The following is a 22,853-nucleotide window of genomic DNA, read 5'->3' on the forward strand; positions in this document are numbered from 1 at the left end:
TGCAGGGTGCCAGCACCGGGGCTCCAGCACCCCCAGCTGGGGTCCGGGGAGCCCTCAGCACCCCAGCAGGGGAAGGGAGGGGGCCCAGGGGGCAGGACTGGGGGTGACCAGCCCTCCTCCTGGGCACGGCGCTTTGCAAAGGCAATGCAAAGGCACCGCGGCTGTTATGAGAATACGCTGAAATGTCAGCGCTGCCTTCCCTCCCCTCCGAAGAAAGCTCCAAAGAAGGAAGCGGAGCGCAGCAAGCCAGCCGGCCCCCATCACGCCCCGGCCCCGCTCCGCCACGGCCCCGGGACCACCTCGGGACAGCGGCGCAGCCCGACGCACCGCTCAGCACCGCTCAGCCCGGCGCCAGCACCATTGCATCATTCACCTGCTCCTCCCCAAAACCAGGACCTGGAGCCGCAGCCTGCCTCATCGGTCAGCCCGGGGAGAGCTGGGGCAGCGCCGCTGCCCAGCCTCAGTGCTCGGGGGTGCTGGCACCCCGCTCCCCGGCCAGAGCAAGTGGTCCCTGACCCTGCCAGGGGGCCGGGAACCACGTCACCAGCACTGCCAGAGGACGTGCCAACGCAGCTGGGATTACAGCTCCCGAAGCAGCCACACGCACCTGTGTGGGGCACCCTGAGCCGAAGCTGCTCTCAGAGGCGTGGAGGAGCCGAGCGGTGCGGCCGCTGCTCCCCTTGCTGGCATCCTGAAGGTGTGAGGAGAACCCTGCCCGCTGCAGTGCCAGCCGTGCGCCTGCCCCTGGGGCTGGCCGTCCCCACGTCCTCGCAGCAGCTCCCCAAACCCTGCCACCCTCGGTCAAGGTCCCCCAACGGCCCATGGACGCTTGCCAGCCCGTTGCCGCGCACCAAACCTGGGGCTCACCCAACGGCAGCGCCAACGGAAGATGCACGAGCCCAGCAAACGTCCCCTCTCCCCGCCACGCCGGGGTTTCACCTCCTGCCCCATCCCCGGCTCCACCAAGGGCTGTGCAGAGCGGTGCAGAGCCACGCTCAGGGGTGACTCCAGCCGCCGTTAACCCGGGTTCAACCCTGGCTTTGCCAGCTTGCAGCAGGCGCCGTCTCCCTGCCCAGCCGGGCTATTTCACGCTGAGCAGTGCCTGGGGGTGGTCATGGACACGGTTCCCTCTGCGGCGGAGCAAGCAGACACGCTCCTGGGCTCTGAGCAGCAGCTCCAGGGTGGGAGCTCCTCCAGACCTCCCAGGAGATAAGAGCTGGGGCTTTTCCTCGGGGTTAACATCAAAGAAAAAACCCTCCAAAATCTCCCCTTGATTTTTTTTTTTCTCAAAGGTAGGGAGCAAACGCAGTAACTGGAGAACAAACTTTCACCAGGTGCTGCTGTTCTTCCCCCTCCCCAAAGTTAAAGTTTGCTGAGCGCAGGGAGGACAACCCCACCCTTTCCCCAGGGGGAAAACCCTCCTGGCTCCCCGGTGCCCTTCCCGCGACCGTGAAGGTCACCGCTCCCTAGCGCTTGCAAACAAGGGCTGGGACACGTCCAGGAGCAAACCCTGAGGACCCTGCGGTGGCCGAGGCTCAGCGTGGGTGCATCCCTTGCTGGCATCTCCCTTCAGTGCGAGCAGCACCCGGCACAACCCAGCCACGCAGAGGCAGGAAAGAGGCAGGCGATGCCGGGCGATGCCAGCCTGCACCCGCGGGCAGGAACCACGGGCGGCCGGGCAGGCTGGCTCTGCCTGGTGGTGCAGGCACGGGGCACACTCACCGGCAGCTGGCTGGCTTCCTGGCAGGGATTTTTTTTCCCTGGAATTTGTCTGCAGCCCATCCCTTTCCTCCCAGGGAGGTCAGGACCTTTCCTTGCCCATAGCTCAGGGCGCGAGGCCCCTCTCCATTGATTTTTGTGTGCGCACACGGCTCCACATCCACGTCGGTGCCTTGTCTGCTCCCCAGCGAGTGTGCAGGGGCTCAGGGGATGCGTGACCCCATCTCGTGTTGCTCGCATGCAGTGGGAGAGCTTCGGGGCTGCAGGCTCTTATCTGTACAGGCAGGGAACAGGAGGGGAGCGCAGCCTCTCCGCCCAGCCACAGGAGCCTGCCAAGCTCTAAATCCAGAGCAGAGCTGCGGGGAGGGGGTCCCTGACCCCCCTCCTCTCCACCGGCCCTACCAAAGCTGGGCTCAACCCCTCTGAGTTCTCCCAGCCGGCTAAAAACGTCCCCCAGCTCCCAGGCTGGCTGCGCGCCACAGGGAACAGAGCACCTTGTCCTCCCACGCCCCAACCCGAATTTCAGCTCCGCACCCGCCTCCACACCCCCTGGCCCCCGCCCCGCGGAGGGGCCCGGTGTAAATCTGGAGCAGCCACACACGGTTCCGAGAGCAGCTCGGGGGCGAGCATCCAGGCGGCTCCCAAGCGAGAGGGGCTCGCGTGGCTCCGAGCCAAACACACCCTGCATTTTGGCCGCCTTCCTCTGTTTTTCTAGCCCTTTCTTCACCTCTCCCTCTCCTCCCGAGCCACATCCCTCTCCTCCGACCGAGGCTGGGCTGAGCCCTTGAAATCTGTTTTCTCCTAGGAAGCAGCGAGCCCACAGCACCCGTGGGGTCGCCCCCGTCACCCGTGGGCACCCTGCACGGAGCTGGGAGAGCAAACCCACCCCCTCGACTTCCAAGGTGGAGACCAGGGCAGGAGCAAAAGGCTTTAGGAGCAAAGCACCTAGAAACGCTCCAAGAAACGAGGCCTTTCTTCTCTCCTCTGCGGCCCCATCCTGCAGCCGGGAGCACAAAGGAGAGGCTTTGTCTGCGAGGAACCGGTGACACTCGGGGAAGATTTATTTTCCCCCGGGCCGTAATAAAGCAGACTCTCCGCGCACATGGAGCTGCCCAGCTCAGGGTGCAGAGGGCTGGCTGCGTGGGCTCTGCTCCACGCATTGGCCGGCGCGGCTTTTCCTCGGGCTGCGATAGAAATGAAATAATAAAAAAATTGAATTCTGCAGGCGCGGCATGCCTGCAGCCAGGGGACGAGCGCCAGCGGCTCGGCTCCTCCACTGCCTCTGCACGGGGAGAGGCCAGGGGAAGAAAGCGGGACGGGGCCGCCACGCAGCTCCTGCTTGCTGCCGAGAGCGGGGGGGGTTCAGCCTGCAGCCATTCCAACCCCCTCCCAACCCCGAGCTGATCCAAGAGGGATAAAAGAGGGACGTGCGTGCTCCCGGCATCCCGTGCCAGCCCCGGCCCAGCCAGCAGCCCGGGTCACAACCCCGTGGGAGGGGAGGCAGCGCAAGCGGACAGGAATTCGGCTGAACAAATGGAAGAGCGGGGACTCGCCGGCCAGGAGCAAAGCTGACGGGGAGAAGTTTGGGAATTGCTGCTCTCAGCGTTTCCAAATTCCCCTGTACTCACAAGAGTTATGTGCGAGGCCGGCTAGCTCGGGGCCCTGGGGAGAGGGAGAGAGGGGACGGCGGGGAAAGGGGACAAGGCTTTGGGGACAAGAGGAGGTGGAGGCAAAGACGGGAGGGCAAAGCTCCATGAACCCCGCCGGCCTGCCCCGCCACCACGGGCTCAGCAGAGCATGGAAATGCCAGCGCTGCGGTGAGAGCAGCCCCTGGGGAGAAAGCTCCTCGTGGGTGCTCACAAACCAGCTCTCGGTACGTGGCCACGCGCGGAGCTTCCTTCCCTGCCCACCACCACGCTGCCAGCTGGCCGGCACCCCGCACCGACACGCACGGCTCCGTGCACCGCCGGCTTTTCCTCTGTAACCGAATCCGTGCCCTAATCCCAGCCCCGCCGCCCAGCTGAGCAAACGTTTCCGGCACCGCCGAGGCGGGGACGGGGGCCAGCAGCCAGCGCAGCCCCCACGCTAATGACAACGAGCTCCCGGTCCTGCTGCTCCTGGCTCGGCACGGGGATGCATCTGAGGACGCCTGCGTCCCCCCTTCCTGCAGGCACGGTCCTGCCGTGCTCCCCATCCATTTCTGGGGTGCAGCAGGGGGGAAAAACACAAGGATTAATTCTGTTTTCTGCCCTATTCTGAGCCAGGCGCTTCTGAAAAGTGTTCTCCAAGAGAGGTGGCCACCAGCGATGCTGGGCAGGGAGGGAGGCCGAGCAGCCCCAGGAGGGAGGGTGCCAGCACCCATCCGCTCCGTCACCTCGTCCCGGTGACAAACCACACACGTCAGCTGCCACCAGGGCGCCCAGGCGGGGAGCACCACGGCTCAGCACCCGCCGCCACCCAGAGCTTCCCCAGGCAGCACCCACGGGGGGCTCAGCACCCCCTGCACCTCGGGAGGGCTGCGGGGCGAGCCGAGGCCAGGCCAGGCTTTACCCGCGGCTCCTGCAAACACACCCTCGCTATAAATCCCCGCGCAAGTCCCCTGGGAGACGTGAGCGGAGGGAAGGCACAAAGCCTGAGCTGGATCGCGCCCGCAGGACCAGGGCTGACCGCGCAGGGCTGGCAGAGCCTGGGCAAAGTCCTCTGCGTGAGGACGGTGGCTCCTGCGCACCCACGGCCCGCGGGGTGGCCCCGTGTCACCCAGCCCCCTGTGGGACGTCACCGCCGCCACGCAGAGGAGTGGTGGGGGCCCTGCTGGGGACATCCCCATGGCTGGGGTCCGAGGGTCCCTGCGGGGGGTTGGAGTGAGGCTGAGCCCCCTGGCAGGGCCAGAAGAAGCCCCCAGCAGCCTCAGCAGTGCTGGATGGCTGGGAGCACGGGGAAGTCAGGGGATTTCCAGAGAACAAAGCGGCTGCTGGCAGCCAGCATCGCCTGCGGCGGGGGGGGAGCCGTCCTCCCCTCCCAGCCCAGGGAGAGGAGTCCAGCAGAAGCAGAGCAGTTTGTGTTTTATCTCCCTGGAAACTCCAGCTCCAGGGCCAGAAGGGAGAGAGGCAAAGGCATCGCCCAGAGGAACAGCCCGGCCGAAACGAGGCGCTGCGGGAGACGCAGGGCTCGGTGCGGGCGCAGCACCGGCAGCACCCATGGGGTGACGCATGGGGAGCGTCACGGCAGGGTGACAGCAGCGACCTGAGCTTGGGGCAGGGCAGATGGCAGCTCCGTGTCCTGGCACAGCCAGGTGCATTGCCCTGCTTCAACCACATCCCTCCTCTCCATCTTCTCAGGGCGCACATCACCAGGCTCCCAGAGCCCCCCATGCCCCCCGGGATGGGGAAGCTCTCCTCCAATGCCACCAGCCCAGCATCCTTCCCAGCCCCAGGGGGGGGGTCTGCCAGCCCAGAGCCAACCCAGCGGGGGTCAGGGGGGATGACAGCAGTGGCACTGACAGATACAATTGCCCACCCAGGCACTCGGGGCAGGACGTGGTGCTGGCACAGCGAGCAGCACCGCAGCAGGCACCGAGAGGCACGGGCAGGGCACCAGCGTGGGCGAGCGGCCACGAGACATCAGGAGCATTTACCGGCTCGGGAGGCAATCCCTCAGCCTCTCCCCCACACACCACGGCGCCCTACGAACCTGGAATCGCTCTGGCTCTGCAGACCTCCCCCCTCCCTCAGCCTGGTCTGGGGATGGGGTCACGGACAGTCCAGGGGGGACCCCCTTCGCCAAACTGATGCACGAACGTGGCTGCAGAGCCCCACGGCAGCCCCAGCCCTGGAGGTTTTAAACCCCTCTCCAAGCTCTTTACCAAACCACTTCCAGCGCGCAGAAATACCTGTCTCGAGCAATCGCCGGCACGAGGCAACAAAACAAACCAGAGCCGAGCCCCTCCTCGGGCAGATCAGGTCATGAGCAGGGGATTACGGCACCGGGGAAATCCTTTGGGGCCAAATCCTCAGCACCCGCTTCAGCCACCGCACACAGAAATCACGACAGCTTCCCGACAGTGACGGGCACAGCGGCACTTCGCCCGTCACCCCGACGGCCACCTGCAGTCCCTGGCCACAGACAATGGTCCACGTGTGCCACCGGGGCTCAGCACCAGCACCGCACGCACCAGGGTCACCGCATTCACCGGTGTCACCGTGTGGCCACGCCGCTTGCCGAAGCCGGCGGCTCTGTGCTGCTGCTGCCGGTGGGTGGTTTTCTGCCGAGCCCTGGGGACCGCGGTCGGTATCAATCATTAACAGCCACCTCAGCCTTAACCCCATCGGCACCGCGTTGCTCTGGGCCCGGCGTGGGCAGGCAGCCTCGACTCACGCTGGCCACGGTGGCCCAAAAGTCCCCTGTGTGTCACCACAGCGCTGGCACTGGGGATGCAGAGGGGTTCCCGGGGGGGCTCTGCTCCCCCAGGGGTTTGTGGCCATCCCCAAAGCACTGAGCAGCTTCATGTACACCCATCCTATTGCCTCCCCGCTCTGCAAGCAGGCACAGCTGCACTGGGGGGGCTCTGAAGTCCTGTGTCTGTGCACCCCAAACTGCTCCATGTCCCCATGCAGTGCTCCATGTCCCCATGCAGCCCTGAGGGCCGGATCCTGCCTCCGTGCCCAGCTCAGCCGGCAGAAGCCACCCCACAGGGCCAGACCTCTCTGCACCCTGACAAGCAGCACGGCGTGGTGGGGAGGGGGACGCCGCTCCCCCCGCTGCCGTGGTGTCCTGAGCTGAGGGTCATCCATCCCTCCTCACTGCTGGGACTGGGGATGGAGGGGTCCAGGAGCTCCTCGAGCAGCATTTCCAAAGCAATCCAGCAGCTGTAGCTTCATCTGAGCGTGTTTACAGCCCAGCCACAGCTCCTGGCTCCTGCAGCTGTGCCAGGGCCAGCCCAGCTCTCGGGGCTGCCGCTGCGGTGCCACCAGCACCCAGCTCCTCCATGGGGTGAGCAGCTGGGGCTGCTGGCCGAGGGGACATGATGCCAGCACCCATGGGGGCAGGAAGAGAGCGCCCAGCGTGCTGCCAGGCCGGTCTCGGTGAGCAGCACGCAGCTGGAAGAGCAGAGCCAGAGCCGTCCCCGTGGCTCCGCGCTGGGAAGGGCGCGTGTCCCCGTTAGCAGACGCCACCGTCTGCAGCAAGGACCGGGCACGTTGTTGGGGAGAGGGTTAACCCAGCACGGCAGGGACATCTCCTCCCCGCACGGACTCCCCAGGCAGGGGGGGAAAGGACAGACACACGTCCCCCCCTCCCACTGCTGGCTGTTACCTGACCTGTGAGCCGCTGAATGATTAACCTTGTGCCATGCTGTCAGCAGCGGCCCCGAGCATCCCGTGCCGGGCCCCAGCACACCAACACCTCACTCTTGGCCTGGTACAACCACCGCATCCCCCCGCGACCCCAAAATGGCACAGAAGAAGCTCAGCCCCTGGAGGAGACCCCCCCCAGGACAAGGGGGCTGCTGCACCTCCGTCCCCATCCCCGTCTCTCCCCCTTGCCCAGGATAACGGAGCATCCACCGCTGCGCCCAGCTCCCGCCCAGCCCCGCTCCCACGCGGTGGCCCTGCAGGTACTCACAGCCCCCCCCGGCACGGCAGCACACGGCTCAGGGTTTCGGATGCCGACACGCAGCGAATTTCGGCTTCTCCAGCAGCTCAGCCCCGGCTGCGGCCCCGGGGGTGTCCGAGCTGCGAGTGCTCAGAAATAGCCTTGGCCAAACATCTGCACGGCACCACCCCGCGCAGGCTGGAAAGCGGAGGGCTGCTGGAGGGATGGTTTTAATCAAGATATAAGCCCATCAAATGGCTAAGAAAACCACAGACGGGAGTGAGCTGTAAATAGGCGCAGATGCAGCGGCTGATAAGATCTGCCTGCAGCGGGGCTCGGCTGCCCCGCGCCTGCGATGTGCGCGGCCCCTTTGCATACGGGCAGGGCTTTGGATTTCCCGGGGCAGCAGACCCCGTGCCAGGCTGACTGCTCCCATCACACTGCTTCACCCCCAAATGCTCGTGGCTGCCTCCGGCTGGGAGCTGCCTCCTCCCCCTGGACCTGCCGGGAGCCCCTGGCACCCACCCCACCTGGGGCTCACCCTCGGGTACGGAGCCAGGCTGGCCAGGGAGGCGTGCACGGGGTGGCCCCACAAACACACACATAGGATGGAGAGCCAAGCTCCTTACAAACACCCCAAGCTGTCGGTGTTTTGAGGGTGCAATGCCCCCAGCTGTGATGCAGGGTGCATGAAGCGTCCCTCCTGCTGCCAGCAGTGGGGTTGGAGGGCTCTGCCCTCGGGTGCTGCTCTTCCCACTCTCGGAGTGCAGCATGAGCCTGGGGGCGGTCAGACCCGGCAGGTTGTGCTGCTCCCCACAGAAAATCCCAATTATTTTTGTCTAAATGACCAATTCTCTGCTGTTGCCTGTCGGATCTCCCGGAGGCCCCTCCGTTAGGGAAAAGCACTCGGCTGCACGAGCAGAGGGTGTGCTCGGATGGACGCCAGTCACCCCTGCAGCACCCCGGGGTGCTGGGGGCACGACGTGGTGCATCGCTCTGCTAACGCCGCCGCTGCCAGCTGCTCGGCCACGCTGCCGCCACTGCAGCCCCACGTGGGTGCACCGCCCACCCTCGTCCGTCTTGCAGAAGGGAGGACGGGCGCTTCCTGCACGCGTTCGGGTTCGGGGAGGCTTTGGGCTACGAGGCTGCCGCCGCTCTGCCTCGTCCCCAGCTCACGGGCTGCACCGCACCGCTGCCAGCCCTGCGAGTGACTCAGCGGCTGCTCTGCGCCCAGGCCGCCCGCAGTCAAGCCCCGACGCATTCGGCGCATTCCTGGCATAGCCGGCTGTGCCGGGCCGGCGCGGCGCCGAGCCCCACACCTGCCGCAGCGGTGAGGCGGGCTGGAGGCCGGCAGCGCTCTCGGGTCTCTGCCAACAGGGCCGCGTGCCCCTGGGCTTCGCCACGCTCTGCCCGCCGTGGCACGGCCACGTGGCCCCGCGGGGATTTACCCCCAGCAGGAGCAGGTCAGGGCCTCGGTGCCTCCCGTGCCATCGGGTTGCCATCGCGTGCCACCCAGCAGCATGACTGCTGTCCCGGTTGCCTTCCTCGTGCAAAGCCGTGCTTCCCTTGTGTTCTCACAGGTGCGATGGCAGAATACGGGGAAACTCGCTGATTTAGGTCTGATCCTGTGCCTCCGCAGGCCCCCGGAACAGTTTGTAACCGCGCAGTGACGCAAAAGCGCGCGCGTGGCGGTTGTGCAAGTGCATTGCGCCAAACAGCTCCCAAGGACGGTGCGGGCAGCAGATCCGGGCTGCCCGGCCCCATGCCGACGCTCTCGGTCCCCGCAGGCACCCACAGCCCGGCTCACAGCTGTGGGGAGCATCCTGAGAGCTTGCTGTGGGTGCCAGAGGGTCTGCAATGCTCGGAGCAGCCCAAACTTCTCCCAGTGCCGAGGAACAGCCACCGCAGGAGCGGAGCGTGGCACCTCTGGCACGGCAGCACCTGCTGCTCATCCTGGTGCTGCCACCCTGTCACCACCAGCCCCAAGCCCCTGAGGTGGCTGCTGGTGTGTCCATACCGCCAGCCCCCTGTGCACAAGCAGAGCAGGAACCAAAGTTCCCCAAACCTGGCGGTTTGTTTATAAACAAACAGATTTCAGACCAAACCAAACACACAGAGCCAGGCAGGATGGGCTGTGCTTGCCAAGCTCACCCCTGCGGTGGCTGTCCTCTGCGGGGACACGGGGCTGGCTGGTGGCAGTGCCATCCGGGCACCAGGGGACATCACCAGCTGCCCTGCCCATACATCACCAGAGCAGAGATAAATCAGGGCGCTCTGAGCAAACCCCAGCAGCCCCACAAACCGCAGCCAAGTGAGGAAACTCCCGCTGCTGCTAAGCCTCCAGCACGGCCATCAGGGGCTGCCAGACCCCTGGGATGGGAGAAGGAGCCAGGGAGAGCGATCCTGTTCCCATACATAGGTGGAGGAAGCAGTGCTCCTGCACAGCTCCGACGGGCAGGTCCGACTGGACGCCCTCAGTTCCTATCAGAGCTGCTGAGAGCTCGCCCGTCACCTCCGTGGCGCAGCCTGCAGGTGATACAACACCGGGCTCGTTGCGCATCCAGCCATTAACCTCCTCCACAAGCCATTAAACGCCCGGGGAGCCTGGGGTTCAGCCCGGCCGTTGCCACCAGGACCGGCTCAGCAGCGGTGCCGGTGCTTTGGGACGGCCGAGCCCTGGTTTATTGCTATCTCCAGCCCACCACGCCCCGCTGTCCCAGGGCCGTGGATGGGGCAGGCGGGCACAGCCTGCCGGTGAATCACAGCCCGTTCCCAGCACCCCGACCGCATCCGCATCTGGGGAGAGCTGCAGGGGGAAAAGCACAAAATCTGCCAGGGGAAAAGCAAAGGGAGCTGCCAACGCTTTGTACCCCTGAGGACCGGACCCTTAGAACTTCCCGTATTGGTGCAAAGGCAGCACGAGGCTGAGCTGTCCCCCTCTGCCACCGAACAGCCCTTCCCTTGTCACCCTCCCGCTGCCACCTCCGCAGAGGAGTAAATGCCGCGGGCGGGTTTTGCAGCGCGGCGTCAGCTCCGCGGAACGGGCTCTTCCCCTGAATGAAGTTTAGTCACCGCGGGATGTTTCCAATTGGAAACCAGGACAGTTCCAGGCTGAAGGCGAGCCAGCTTTCCACTTCCCAGAAATCCCATTTGCAAGCCAGCCTCTTGCCAGTTCCCCTTTCTCCCCCGGCATGGAGTAAATAAATACAGCCCCGGCCCTCCCCGTGCCGAGGCGGGGAGATGCAGCGCTCCGGGCTCCGTCTGCAGCCCTGCACAGCCTCCGTAGCTTCCATCCCCATCCCAGGGAGGCTGCGAGCCTCCTCTCGGCTCCAGGCAGCCTGGCAGGGACTTCGGTGCCCTTAGCCGTGCCCGGGGAGGGAAGCAGGAGGGATAGGAGTTGCCGAGCTGGGGCTGGAGCCGGCAGTTGCGCAGCCGGGATGCGTCCCGTGGCACCGCACCTGCCCGCAGCATCCCCCCGAGGAGCCTCGCAGGGGCTGGGGAGTTGCATCAGGTTTCATCTTTGTCCCAGTCGAGATGAGCCAGCCTGGTTATTGCCCTCTACCAGGAACTGCTGTGCTCCAGGGAGATGGTGCTGGGAAGAGCCCAGAGGCTTGCGCCGGGTTTCCAGAGGGCAGAGATGGGCCGATAGGGGTGGGAATTGCAGCCAGGCGCCCACCTTCACCTCGAGGCAGCCCAGCAGCTCCTGCTTCTCATGGCTTTGTGTCCGTGGTGGATTCTCTACAGCTTCAGGAGCAGATAAAAAACTGCGCCGAAAGAGCTCGTCCTCCTCCGTGCTGCTGCCCAGAGCCACGGCTCCGCTCACGCCCCGCTGCCCGCTCCCTCCCGGTAGGACCACGCGTGGAGATCGCGGTCCCCAGCCGAATCTGGCTGAAATCTGTGGACCGGGAGGTGAGGAAGTCACTGCGAATCAAGGGGTTGAACTGGGAGGTTTGGATTTAATGCCCCAGCAGACCACTAAGTGGAAGAAAGCCAGCCGTGCCCTGGGCTTGCACAGAGGGACTGTCCCTCCCCGTGTGCCACTCCTGCCCCAGCAGGACGGAGCAGGCTCCGTGCAGGGACAGCAGAGCTGACGTCCCAGCGATGTGCTACACCGGCCATTGTCAGGAGCTGCTAATGATCCTTCCTTGTCACAGAATTAATTAATTAGTGGCCCTGCGGCATTAGGACGGAGCAAAGGACGTGCCCGCCAGGAGGAGGGAGCGCTCTGCTCCAGACCAGAGCCCGGTCCTTCACCAGCTCTTCATTGCTGCACTGTGCTGTCAGCAGGGGAGGAAGGAGCAGGGTGGTGCCAGGATCAGGCCCAGCTACGACCCCACCACCCTCCAGCACTGCAGAGCAGCGGGGAGACCGCTCCCACCTCCAGGACACCCCCACATGGGGCTGGGAGCATCCGGATGGAAACCACAGCCATCCTGCACCGCCCGGCAGCGGCACCCACCTTGCTGGTGGATGCTTCCTGCCTTATCTCGAGAGTGCTGGAGATAGGAGGAGAGACACGGCGACAGCTCGGTCACCTGCTCCGAAACACAACACGCTGCCACAGCCCCAGAAGCAGATTTGCTGCCACGCACAACCCAGCTGCTCCTGGACAGACACGGAAAACTGGGACAGGTCTCGGTGCAAATCACCACGTCCCCGGCCACGCACACCCAATGTCAGCCCAGCAGCCGAGGAGGGGATTATTACCCCCAAATGGCTCAGCTCAGAGCAGGGTCTGGCTCTCCCCAGGCTTCAGAGCGTGGCACAGAGCACGGGCACAGCCCTTCCCAGCCCAGCGCGTGCAACGAACCGCCACCGGGGCAGGATCCCTGCCCGCATCCTGGCTGGAAGTGGAGCCGTGTGTACTCACAGCATGCCCGGCCCTCTCGGCTGCCTCTGCCCCACTCCCAGCCCTGCCAACCTTATCGGTGCCGCCACACCTTCCCTGCAGCTCCCCGCAAGGCTTAGGTTTAACCCCTGGCAGAGTGCAACCGGGCTTTCCCGCGCACACCGGTGCCGTGCCGTGCCCGGCGGGACGCGCTGCCCGCCCGTGGGCACGCTGCCTCTGACTTGCTGATATTTGGGGCTACGCTTGCCAGCCCCCCCCCTACAAATCCCCACCCCATATGTGCCCACCGGTGTCAGCTCCGAGCCCCTCCAGTGCTGCTCGTGCAGCTCTGCAGCCGTCCTCCAGCAACGCCCAGCTCGCTGGTGCCCTGAAGCTGCACAGACCCCTCTGGCACCCCAGCCCTTTCGCTCCAGCCCTGGGGGGCTCTTCCTCCATCCCCAGGTCCCCCAAACCCCCCCGAACTCAAACCAGGCTCTGAGGGCAGAGCACCCCCGGCCGGCTCACCGTACCTGCTCACCGGGAGCCCCGGCGTGGGGAGGGCGGTGGGAGCGGTGCCGAGGTGGGGAGCCCTGGGGAAGGCAGGGAAGGGGGAAGCGGCAGCCGCCTCGGAGAGCCGCCACGTCCAAACGCTGCAAGGACTGATGATAAGCGAGGGCTGAAATCTGAGACTGCAGGTTGGCTGCTTCGTATATAAACAGGCGCTCGCACACACACACACACACCCCCGTGCGCGCCGGCTCTCACGCCACTCCCGCCTGCTCCCGGCCACGCCAGGCGCTCGCCAGCCCTCCGCCGGGGATGGCCGCGCCATCGAGCCCCTGCCAGCGCTGCCCGAGCCCTCCGCCGCCAGTCCTGGCCCCCAAGGTGCTGGCTCAGGCTCAAAGCAGAGCCTGGCGCTGGTTTATGTCACGCTTCAGATGTGTTTTCATTCCTCGGGCAGCTCTGCCACTGGGATCCGCGCTCGCGTCTCGGTGTGTCTTGGGGAAGGGGCAGGGAGCCTGCGGTGGGCACTGGCTGGGCACCGCCTGCCTGGATGCTAAAGTCAGCAGCACGGGAAAAGAAAAGCGTGCATTTCTAACCTCGTACTACAGGGCAGAGGGGCTCGGCACTGTGCTGGATCAACACAAGGGCTGCCCGTGGTCACGAGCAGTTTTGCATCCCTCATTTGGTTGAGTCAGGCAGCGATGCCGTACGTTTGTGCCACGACTGCTCTGGTGCCACAGAGCTCGTGGCTCACCCCTGGGGTCAGCGCCCACGAGCGTCCCCACTTTGTGGTGCCCTCAGCAAACCCTCTGCTTGCCAGGGCTGCGGCGGCCAATAACCGGACCGCGGCCGTCCTGTGCCACCACGGGACTTCCTCGTGCCAGCGCCACCGCGGCCGTGCTTCCTGCTGCAGGAGGAAGCTCTCGAGAAGACAAAACCCTGCCCTGTTTTTCCCAATTCTCCAGGCTCACCTGCAGCCCAGAACTGGGGCAGCCACATACCATCGGCAAGGCTGGGCTGCACGCGCGGCTGCTTGCTTCATCCCCACACCTGCCTGCGGGGCGAGCGGGAGCGGGGCTGTGCCGTGCACCCCGCTCGGGGACGTGGGGCTGGTCCTGGGCATTACCCTGGGGAACTGGGAGTCCCGAGGCTGCTCTGCCTGCTGGGGGAGAAGCCGATCCTTGGCACCGAGAGGTTCTTTGCGGCCATAACCACGGCGGCCCCACCATCACCCGACTGCGCATGTCATCCCTGTGCCAGGAGCACGGGGCTGAGCAGGGGGCACGAGCCCAGCCCAGGTTTTTCCTGTGCTCCCCGAGCTCGTGGGGCTGGATCCAGCCGAGGATTTTCTGTCGCAGGTGTAACGAACCCGAAGGAGCCCTGAGCCAGCTTCCCCGCCCCGGTTGCACAAGCGGCCGCGGGCGCTGCTGCGGCGCAAACAAAAACAGCCTGTTTACGAGCAGGCAGCACGAGGGCCCGGCTGCGCGCGGGGAGCGCCCCACAACCTGCCTCCTCCTCTCCCATCGCCCCACCTGATCGCGGAGACGTGCCGGTCCCTGCCCCGCCACCAGACCCCATACAGCCAGCACCCACCCAGCACCCTGTGCCGCTCCTCCCAGGGCAGGGCCACCCCTCACCCCAGCAGCCCCCCGCCAAAGCGCTGCCGCGGCGCAGGGCGCCAGCACCCGTCCCCGCGCGGCACCCTGACCCCAGGATCTTGTGACAATTCTTTGGGAGAGCAAATTTGCCTTTGGAGCACTCAGCATGCGCTGGGCGCGATGGGGATGAGACGGCCTCGGGCAGGGATTTAATTCCCAGGGCCGCTCCACGGGACTTCGACCCTGGCTTGGGGGGCTTTTTTTTTGCATTTTTCTTTTGCTTAAAGAGAGCAAGAGATGGGGTTGAACCTTGTGCACCCTGCCCGTCCGTGGAGTTTCTGTGCCACATAACCAAAGGAGCATCTTCCCCCCGGCGGGTGGGAGCTGCTTCATGCTGCTGGTCATCAGAGAGCCAAAACTGGGGGGGCCCCCACCACCGAGGGGGGCTCAGCCCCACATGCCTGCGCTGCCCGCCCAGCACCAGCACACGCAGCATCGGTTCCCCCAGCCAGCCCCTGCCTGAACCCAAGGTCCCCCTTATCTCCAGGACAAGCATGTCTGCTGATAAGCCCAGCACACGGGGGATAAGATAAGGCTCCGAGCAGCCTCTCCGCTATCAAAAGCCCTTCCTCCAGTCTGCAGCACGGGGCAGCCGCTGTCCCACCGCGCTCCCCCCAAGGCTGAGGGGTGCCGCACAAGGTCTCGGCATCCACGCCCCAAATGCTGCCCCTGCTCACCAGCTGATCCCTGCCCCTTCCAGACACAAAGGTGGGCTTGGGACGGGACCGATGATCCCAGCAGAGTGGGACCTCAAGTGCCCCACGCACCCCATGGACCCCCCCGGCAGCCTCCCATCGCGGTGCCCCTCGGATGCCCACGGTGGGAAGCACTCGCCAGCCCCCGCGGCGCACACGCAACCTCTCATTCTGATGAGCTTTAAAAGATTCATTAGCTTCACACTCCAACAGTTGCTCGTTGTTTCCAAATACGAGCATCTATTTGACTGAGGAAGGAGGGGGAAAAAAAAAAAAAGGCACACGAACCACACGGCAAAGCAAACAATTTGTCTCAGACAACCTGGCAGCAGCTCCACCTCGACGGGGAGAGGCACCCAACACGCGGCCGCGTTGGGCTCGCAATAAAAGCTGGAGTTGCTAATCAGCGCTGCTCAGCCGGCCTGAAAGAGGAGATGCTGCCGAGGAAAGCAAACCCCCAAGAGCGAGCGTGGACTTCACCTGACCCCACCTCAGCCGGCTTCTCCTCCTGGCTCCTCTCGCTGCAGAGGAGCTGCCGGAGCTGCCCAAAAATCGGGGCACGAGCATCCCTCGGGGGTAGGGCAACGTGAGGCAGCCCCAGCCCAGGGCCAGAGGGTGCAGAGCCATCTCTAGCAGAGCCAGCCTGGCCTTTAAAAGGAGGAGGATTTGGAAAAAATAAATACAAAGAAGACCAAAACAACCCCTTTCTCTCCACGCTTGTTTGCCTCGTGGCATCCACGGCTATAAATACCAGGCACGCTCCGTTCCGGACGTGGCAGCTCCGCAGTGCCCAGCGGCACCCTCTGAACCCGGATTTGGGAAGGGGCCTCTGCCTCTTCCACTTTTTGCAGGGTGCGTTCAAAACAGAGCCGGGTGCTGGGAGCTCACCCAGCAGCACCACGGGGGCTCGGGGATGGGGAGGGGACGGCTCTGTCCCCAACAGTGCCAGCCCCCAGCAGTGGGATCGGGCACGGCCAGACGCCCGCCAGCCGGGTGGCGGCGGTGCCAGCGGAGACAGGAGAGGGCGGGTCGGAGGAAATCCCCAAAGGGCCCTGGAGGCAGTGGAGATGGTGCCAGGAGGGAGTGAAAGGCAGCGCCGGTAGGTGCCAGGGCTCCGTGCCAGCCCGGTGCAAGCGCTTCGGGGATGCACGGACACAGCCAGCCCCCAGCTGCCCCTCCAGTGCCCCTGGCTGGGAGGAGCGGGGTGGGAAGGGGATGAGGAATCCCTTTTCCAGCACATCCTGCCCCAGATTTCCCCATCCCGCCCCCGGGACGAGGGGCACCCACCCACAGGGACCCTGCGGAGGAGGAGGAGGATGGGGCTCGGGGTGCAGCCCAGGCTGGGGAAGCCCTTTGTAAGCGCAGCCCCGCCGCAGGATTGCTCATTACAGAGCAATTACAGAATAATTATCCTACGGGAACGCCCAAACCCCGATCAGGAAATGGGGCTGCTGGGTGCCAGATCCTGCACGCGTGCACACCCAGAGCCCAGGAAACCTCGGGAGCAGTCCGGAGCACAGACAAGATGCAGCAGAGAGGTGCTGGTTCTTAGAGGGTGCTCCCGGTATAAATCCCACCGCACTGGCTCCGTGCCTCAGTTTCCCCACCTGTGCACTGGTTGTCCTCTCTGCACCCACAATATCGCCTGAGGTCCTTTGCTTTGTGGGGCTTTGCTTTGGCTCTGCTTTAGCCAGCGTGTCCCCATCTCAGCCCCCACTGATGCCCAGCATCTCCACGAGCATCTCCACAAGCCCCGAGAGCCCAGCGCCATCAGGGACCAGGAACATGGACCAGAGCCACCTGGGGACGGGGACAAGGCACTCTGCCCAGTTCTCAGCCACCCCAGACCCTCCACGACGGGGACGGCCCCGAGGAGCAGGTGAACTTTAACCGCATACACGACATTCCTGCTCCCCGCCGGCACGGTTCTTATCTGCGGAGGGCTCGCCCAGGCCCGTCTGCAGCCCCGAGGAGGCCACCGGCCCTGTCTCGCGCCCAAGGACGTTGGGAAAGGGGACAACGTGCGGGGCCGGCGGTCACGGGAAGGATGGGACCCTCTGAGCCAGCACCGTCCCCGGCTTCCCACCCCGAGGGACGCTCAGCACCTGAGCCTCCTGCGACGGCAGCGGGGACAAGGTCACGGCAAGAACAGCCTGCAGCTGGCAGGGAGGGGAGGCAGGGACGGGGACAGGATGCGAGGCAGCGGCGCTGACGGCTGGTGAAGGGCCTGGCATCTCCCGGCACACGGGGAGAGATGGGAAGCGAGCCCTCTCCTCCCCTCTGGGAACTCATCACGGCGATCGCAGCTGAGCGTTGGAGCCCAGAGGCGTTCGCACGTAGCTCTCGCATCCCTCATCTCCCTGACAAGCGGGAGAGCAGCCGGCAGCCAGAGCTGGAGCTCCGGGCGGCCCCCGTGAAAGGTCACTGCATTTGCACATTCACAAAACATGCATTTAGGGGAAAAAAAAAAAAAAAAAAAAAAAAAAAGAAAGAAAGAAAGAGGAAGAAAAAGAAATCCCACGCTCGCACGGAGGATCTGGAGGATGCGCTACGAGCAGACCGGTGTGGGTTGAAGGAGCCGGCGTGGGGCTGAGGGGGGTGCTGGGACCCTGCTCTGCTCTACCCCAGCGCCCCCGGCCCCGCAGTCTGGCACCGCGCGATGGAAATCATCAGACGCACGCGAAACTCGCAGATTTGTATCTCCTGATTTGCTTCCTGGGCCCTAAGGGTGCAATCGCGTTCTCAAATTCTCCGGAAGAATAAAGGCTGGGAAATTAGTTTCAGTGCGCAAAGCAGATGGCCTGGGGGAGCCTGCCATGCCCCGTGAAACTCCCTCAGCAGGAGGGGGCTGAGCCCCCCCCGGCACTGCAGGACCTTGGGGAGAGGGTCCCGGCTGGGGACCACGCACATGGGGCAATGTCACCTCCCTGCAGCACGACCCCACGCACAAGTTAGCAAAGCTGGGTGGCCACGGGCAGCCTCGGCCCTGGCTTTGCCCTGCAGAGCCTGGTAATGCTTCAAGGCTCCTCCGTGGGAGCTGGCAGCGTTGTCTCGCTGCCGTGTGTACCCCGGCCCCATCCTGCACCCCTGCCCCAGGCACCCGAGGGATGCAAAAAACACAGCCCTGCCACCTCCAAACCAGCCAAGGATTTTATAAACCACTGCAAATCCAGGGGGGATTCGCCTCCTGTAAACTCAGATCACAGTGCATGGAGGGAGGCTGGGACAAGCCCCCGATAGCTCCAGCCCCAGCGAGATCCACTCGGGCACAGCACAACAGACCACTCTGAGCCTGCTCCAGGCTGCGGCCAGGCTCACCCACATCACCTGCGCTGGGAGAGCCCTTTGAACCCAGCCCGTTTGGGGCTGTAATTAGCCCTCACCTGCTGGATCACATCACCACACCACGCACCCGCGGGCTGGAGCTCAGCACCTCCAAACCCTGCACCTCCAAACCCTGCCTGGTGCCCAGCACGGGGCTGCTGGGGGCAACGCGTCGGGGTGGAGGTTTTCAGCTCCTTCCCCCTCGCCCGGGACGCTGCGCCCCAGCACCGTCTCCGTGCCGCGGGCACACACGCCTCGTCCTCGCCCGGCGCCGAGCAGCGTCCCCTGGGGGCCCAGCACCCAGCAAGGTGCTGAGCCCGGCGCCCGCTGCATCGCTCGGCTGCACGGCTGCTCCGGGGCGCGGCGCCCGGCCGGTGCCCCGGGATCGGGGAGCGCGGTGCTGGCGCAGAACCGGCCGAGCCGGCTCGGGAGGCAGCACCCGGTGCTCCCGGTGCTGCCAGACTGGTCCCGGCTGTTCTGCCGGCCCCGAGCACGGCACATTCCTGGCGGATTTGGGTGGGAGCTGCACCCGGAGGGCCACCGCCGCGGGGCTGAGCCCGCCGGTGCCGTGCGGCACCCAAAAACCCAGAGCGCGGGGCCGAGGCAGCAGCAGCCCCTCGCCTACTGCAGCCGTGGTGCGGGGTGACCCTTACCTGGCTGCCAGCGGCCGGTGCGAGGCTCCAGGCCCCGGCGGTGCTGAGCTGCCCGAGCTGCCGTGCTGCTGCCGCTGCTTACGTAAGGAAGGCGAGGAGGGGAACGCCGGCTGCGAGTCCCCGGCGACTGCAGGCAGGAGGAGAGGAACAGCAGCCTCTGCTGCTCGGCAGGCGTGCGCGGCTCCGGCAGCAGCAGGAGATGGGTGCCGGAGCTGCGCGCCGCGGGAGGATGCGGGGTCGGCGTGCAGGAGGATGCTCTGCTCCGTCACTGCACGGGCACCCATCCCCTACCCTGAGCCCCTTCCCGACAGCAAGGGGGCCGGGGACGCTGCGAGGATGGGGAGGGGAGATGGTGGCAGTGGAGGGGGGCAGCCTGAGCCCCGTCTTGGCCGGATCCTGCCTCCCTGCTCCGAGAACAAAGGGCTGCGCCGCTAAGGTTTTGCTGGCCACTTAATTACCAGCGGGACTCGGGGGCTCAGAGCAGCCCAGCTGCATCCGAGCCGTTCAGCAGCAGCGAGGTGAAACCCCCCTGCTCTAAAGGACACAGCAGCATGAGGCAGCTCCTTTGAGACCCCATTACTGTGGGGGCGCGGGGAGGGATGGAAAAAAAAAAAACCCGAGCTGTGCCAGGACGAAGCAGCGGGGCAGGCAGGGAGCAGCACCCAGCACCCACAGCCCCGGGCACGGCACCGGGGAGATGAGGCAGCGGTGATCGTGGACGTGGAGCAGGGATCAAGGGCACGGGGCAGGGATCATGGACACGGCGCAGGGATCACGGACACGGCGCAGCGTGTTTGGAGCAGGGCGGTTGTCTGTCGACGGGACGCCAGGCGCACACAAAAGCCTTCTCATTATCCCCTAATTAGTGCTTTGCCAGCTCCTGCAATTAACACCCATGCGAGCGGCTGCTGTTGAAGTAAACAGAGGGTTAGAAGCACCCTAGAGTCACTGGGGAGCCGGGGGCCCTGGCGGGATGCAGCCCACCCAGCCCCAGGCTGCGCAGAGCAGTGGCACCCTGGTGGGGCCGGGGGCTCTGCCTGCTGCCCACCAGCGTGCCCTGACCTAACAGTGCGTCCCCCCATGGTGTGTGGCAGGGGGGCAGAGGCTTTCCCCCGGCTCAGGACGGGTCTCAGGACTCCGGGTGCTGCTGCAGAGGTGAGGGAGCCACGCAGGCTTCCTGCTGCTGCACCAGCAAGGTGTTTATTCAAAAGCCGTCTCCTTTAGAAACATCAAAGGCAAGCCATCAGCCAGGTCTTAAATGGCCTTTCTCCGGCTGACCCAGAAACACGGATCAAGAGCTGTCTCATCCCTTAATTGAGAAGTTGGTGACTTTGAATCTTTATTAAAGAGCTTTGCTAAATTCACAGATTAAGGCCACAACCGGCCGCTGGGATCACCTAACCTCACCCAGCAGCTGCTCTCCCCTTGCAGAGCGAAAACTGAGACACAACCAAAACCACACCAAAAACCAGGAGAGAGAGAGAAAAAAAAAAAAGCCTTTCTGCACAACCCGAGCCCCAGCACGGCCAACCCGACCCCAGCAAATTTTGGCATCCCTCCTGCCCCTGGGGCAGGGGTCTTGGCACACGCAGGGGGCTCGGCGCGCCCCCGGCACCGCCGCGGTGCTGCCCATGCCAGCGCCGGGCTTCCCCGTGCAGCCACGGAGCTGTCAGATGCTGGGGAAAAACAAGGCTAAAGAGGAGCCGGCGCATTCCTCCCTGTGCTATTTCTGCCTGCTGCGGATTATCGTGTTTCAAGCTAGGGAAAACAGAAGGGGGGATGCTACTACAAACGCCGGAGCGGGAGAGGGCACGGAGAGGAGCCGCGTTTTCCCCTCCAGCGAGCAGAGACAGGCAGGAGAGATCCCCAGCCGATTGCTGGGGGCGCAGATGGAGAAGGAAAAAAAAATAAAACAAAATAAAACCAAGCCCCAGCCCGGCAGCTAAGGGTTAAACTGGCCTCGGCAGCCCGGCGAGGGATTAAGCCCCGTGCTGCCCATCTGGGCGATGTTTGCACCGTCCCTCCCGTGCCAGGCCTGGCTGCACCGGGGGCTGGCGGGGGGCCAGCGGCGTGCACGGGGGCACACGCACTCGCACACACACGTGCACACACGCAGCGGCGCTGCGGAGGGATGGGGTGATGCTGGTGCATCTCCCCCAGGAGCAGGGAGCAGCCCGGGGAGGGCACGGCCGCCGGCTGCCCCCTTTCCTCTTCCCGCAGCGCCGGGCACGGAGCTCGCCCGCGCCTGCCCCTGCCTCCTCTGCCTCAGTCCCCGGGCCCTGCTGCTGCTCCCGACGGTTTCTATGGGAACTCGGCAGGAAAACACGGTTTTCCAGCGAGGCCAGCGCCAGCCTGGCTGCCCGAGCCCACGCGGCGAGCTGCGCCAGCACGGGGGCTCGCCTGCCTCGCCAGCACCCCGCGGGACCGCTGAGCCTTGCTTCACCCGGGGAGGGTTGGGACCCTTCGCCCCAGCCCCGAGGGGACGGCAGGGGATGCAGGGAGAGGCGATGGGGTGCTCGGAGCTGGTGCGGCGGGACGGCCGCCTCCTCCCCAGCGTGGGATGGAGGCATCCTGCTCGCCCTACCCCACGCTGGATAAAGCAGGCAGAGCCCCGGCCACAGGGGAGAGGCTTTGCGCTCGCTGTGTGATTTTTAGGAGACGCTCGAGAATTTTAATGCCTCGTCTGCCCGTTCTCCGTGAGTCCTAATCCCAGCTCTGGCTCCCTGAGGGGCTGGCTTGGGGTGGGGGCTGTGGCCAGGCGCCCCCCCCCCCCCCCCCCCAGCACCGGGTGGCTGCAGAGGAGGGACAGGGGCTCCATCGGGGCCTCGTGGGGAAGCCCCAGTCCTCCCAGAACAGAGCAAAGGAGGGACTGGTGCAGACGGGAGGGGAGCAGGAGCAATCCCTCCTGGAGAGCGGGGTGCCCAGCTTCTGCCCTGCACGTGGCCCCGGGGTGCACGGCGGGATGCAAAGCAGGACGCAACGGGATGCAAACCCCCTGCGCATGAGGAACTGGGAGAAACCAGCGGATGCTGCTAACTGCCAGCTGCAGAGCAACATGCAGTGCCTACCAACAGCCCCCCTGCTGGAGGGACGTCACCCCAGGCCACCACCCCGCTGTCCTCGGCGCCTGCCCCCCAGCAGGGCTGCCCGCTCCCCTGCACGACCCGGGGGGGGGGGGGCACACACCCCCTCCCCGCTGCGGTCGGGACCAAACCACGCACAGGAGCCTCCTGCATGACGGAACAGCCTCAAAGGGGGACAGGGACCCTGCAGAGGGGCGCCGGGGGGCTGCGCCTCCCCCCTGCGCCCTGGCGAGGTTTGCGGGGGGGGGGGATGCCAGGGGGCGGCCAGCCCGACCCTTTCCAGCAGCGCTCGGATCAGAGCTGAGCACAGCCGGGTTTACCAGACTCGTGGCTCATGTAAGACGCACCATCATGTGATACCAGGAGCAGAGCGAGCTCCTCCAGACCTGGCGGCAGCACCACAAAGCTGCGGCTGACTGCTGGGGGACCCGCTGCGGCTCGCGCCCCGTCTCCGGCACCGCCAGACACCGAAAACGCACCGGGGATGGGGGGGGGGGGGGGGGGGGGGGGGGGGCGGCAAGCGCGGCACCTGGCTGCTGCCCGCGGCCCGGAGGGGGGGGCTCCTGCTAATAAGTGGGCAGCAAAACGGAGCCGTGCAGCCCAGGGAAGGGCCCGGGTGCCCGAGGAGCTCCAGGAGGCACCTCCAGCTCCATCGATTTTATCCCATCCTGGCTGCGACCACGGCAAAGCACCCGGCCGAGCCGTGGGACCGGCCCCAGCACCCAGGGCTGGGGGGGATGCAGCAGTCTGAGCCCCCAGCTGTAAGCACGGGGGCTTTACGGTGCGGAGACCCCCCCCCC

The 22,853-nt window shown here is 65.5% G+C and overlaps 1 protein-coding gene across 1 annotated transcript in view; it reads right to left on the bottom strand.

The window, feature by feature from the left end:
* Positions 1 to 19,508, bottom strand: part of PLEKHA6 (pleckstrin homology domain containing A6) — a 40,304-nt gene extending 20,796 nt beyond the window's left edge. Inside the window, 1 exon segment of the mRNA XM_035346939.1 lies at positions 18,971 to 19,508. Coding sequence (XP_035202830.1) covers positions 18,971 to 19,254 — 284 coding nt within the window. The 5' untranslated portion in view covers positions 19,255 to 19,508.
* Between the last annotated feature and the right edge of the window lie 3,345 nt (positions 19,509 to 22,853).

The sequence above is a fragment of the Oxyura jamaicensis genome, chromosome 26 (assembly GCF_011077185.1).
Source record: "Oxyura jamaicensis isolate SHBP4307 breed ruddy duck chromosome 26, BPBGC_Ojam_1.0, whole genome shotgun sequence".
In the NCBI taxonomy this organism is placed as follows: domain Eukaryota; kingdom Metazoa; phylum Chordata; class Aves; order Anseriformes; family Anatidae; genus Oxyura; species Oxyura jamaicensis.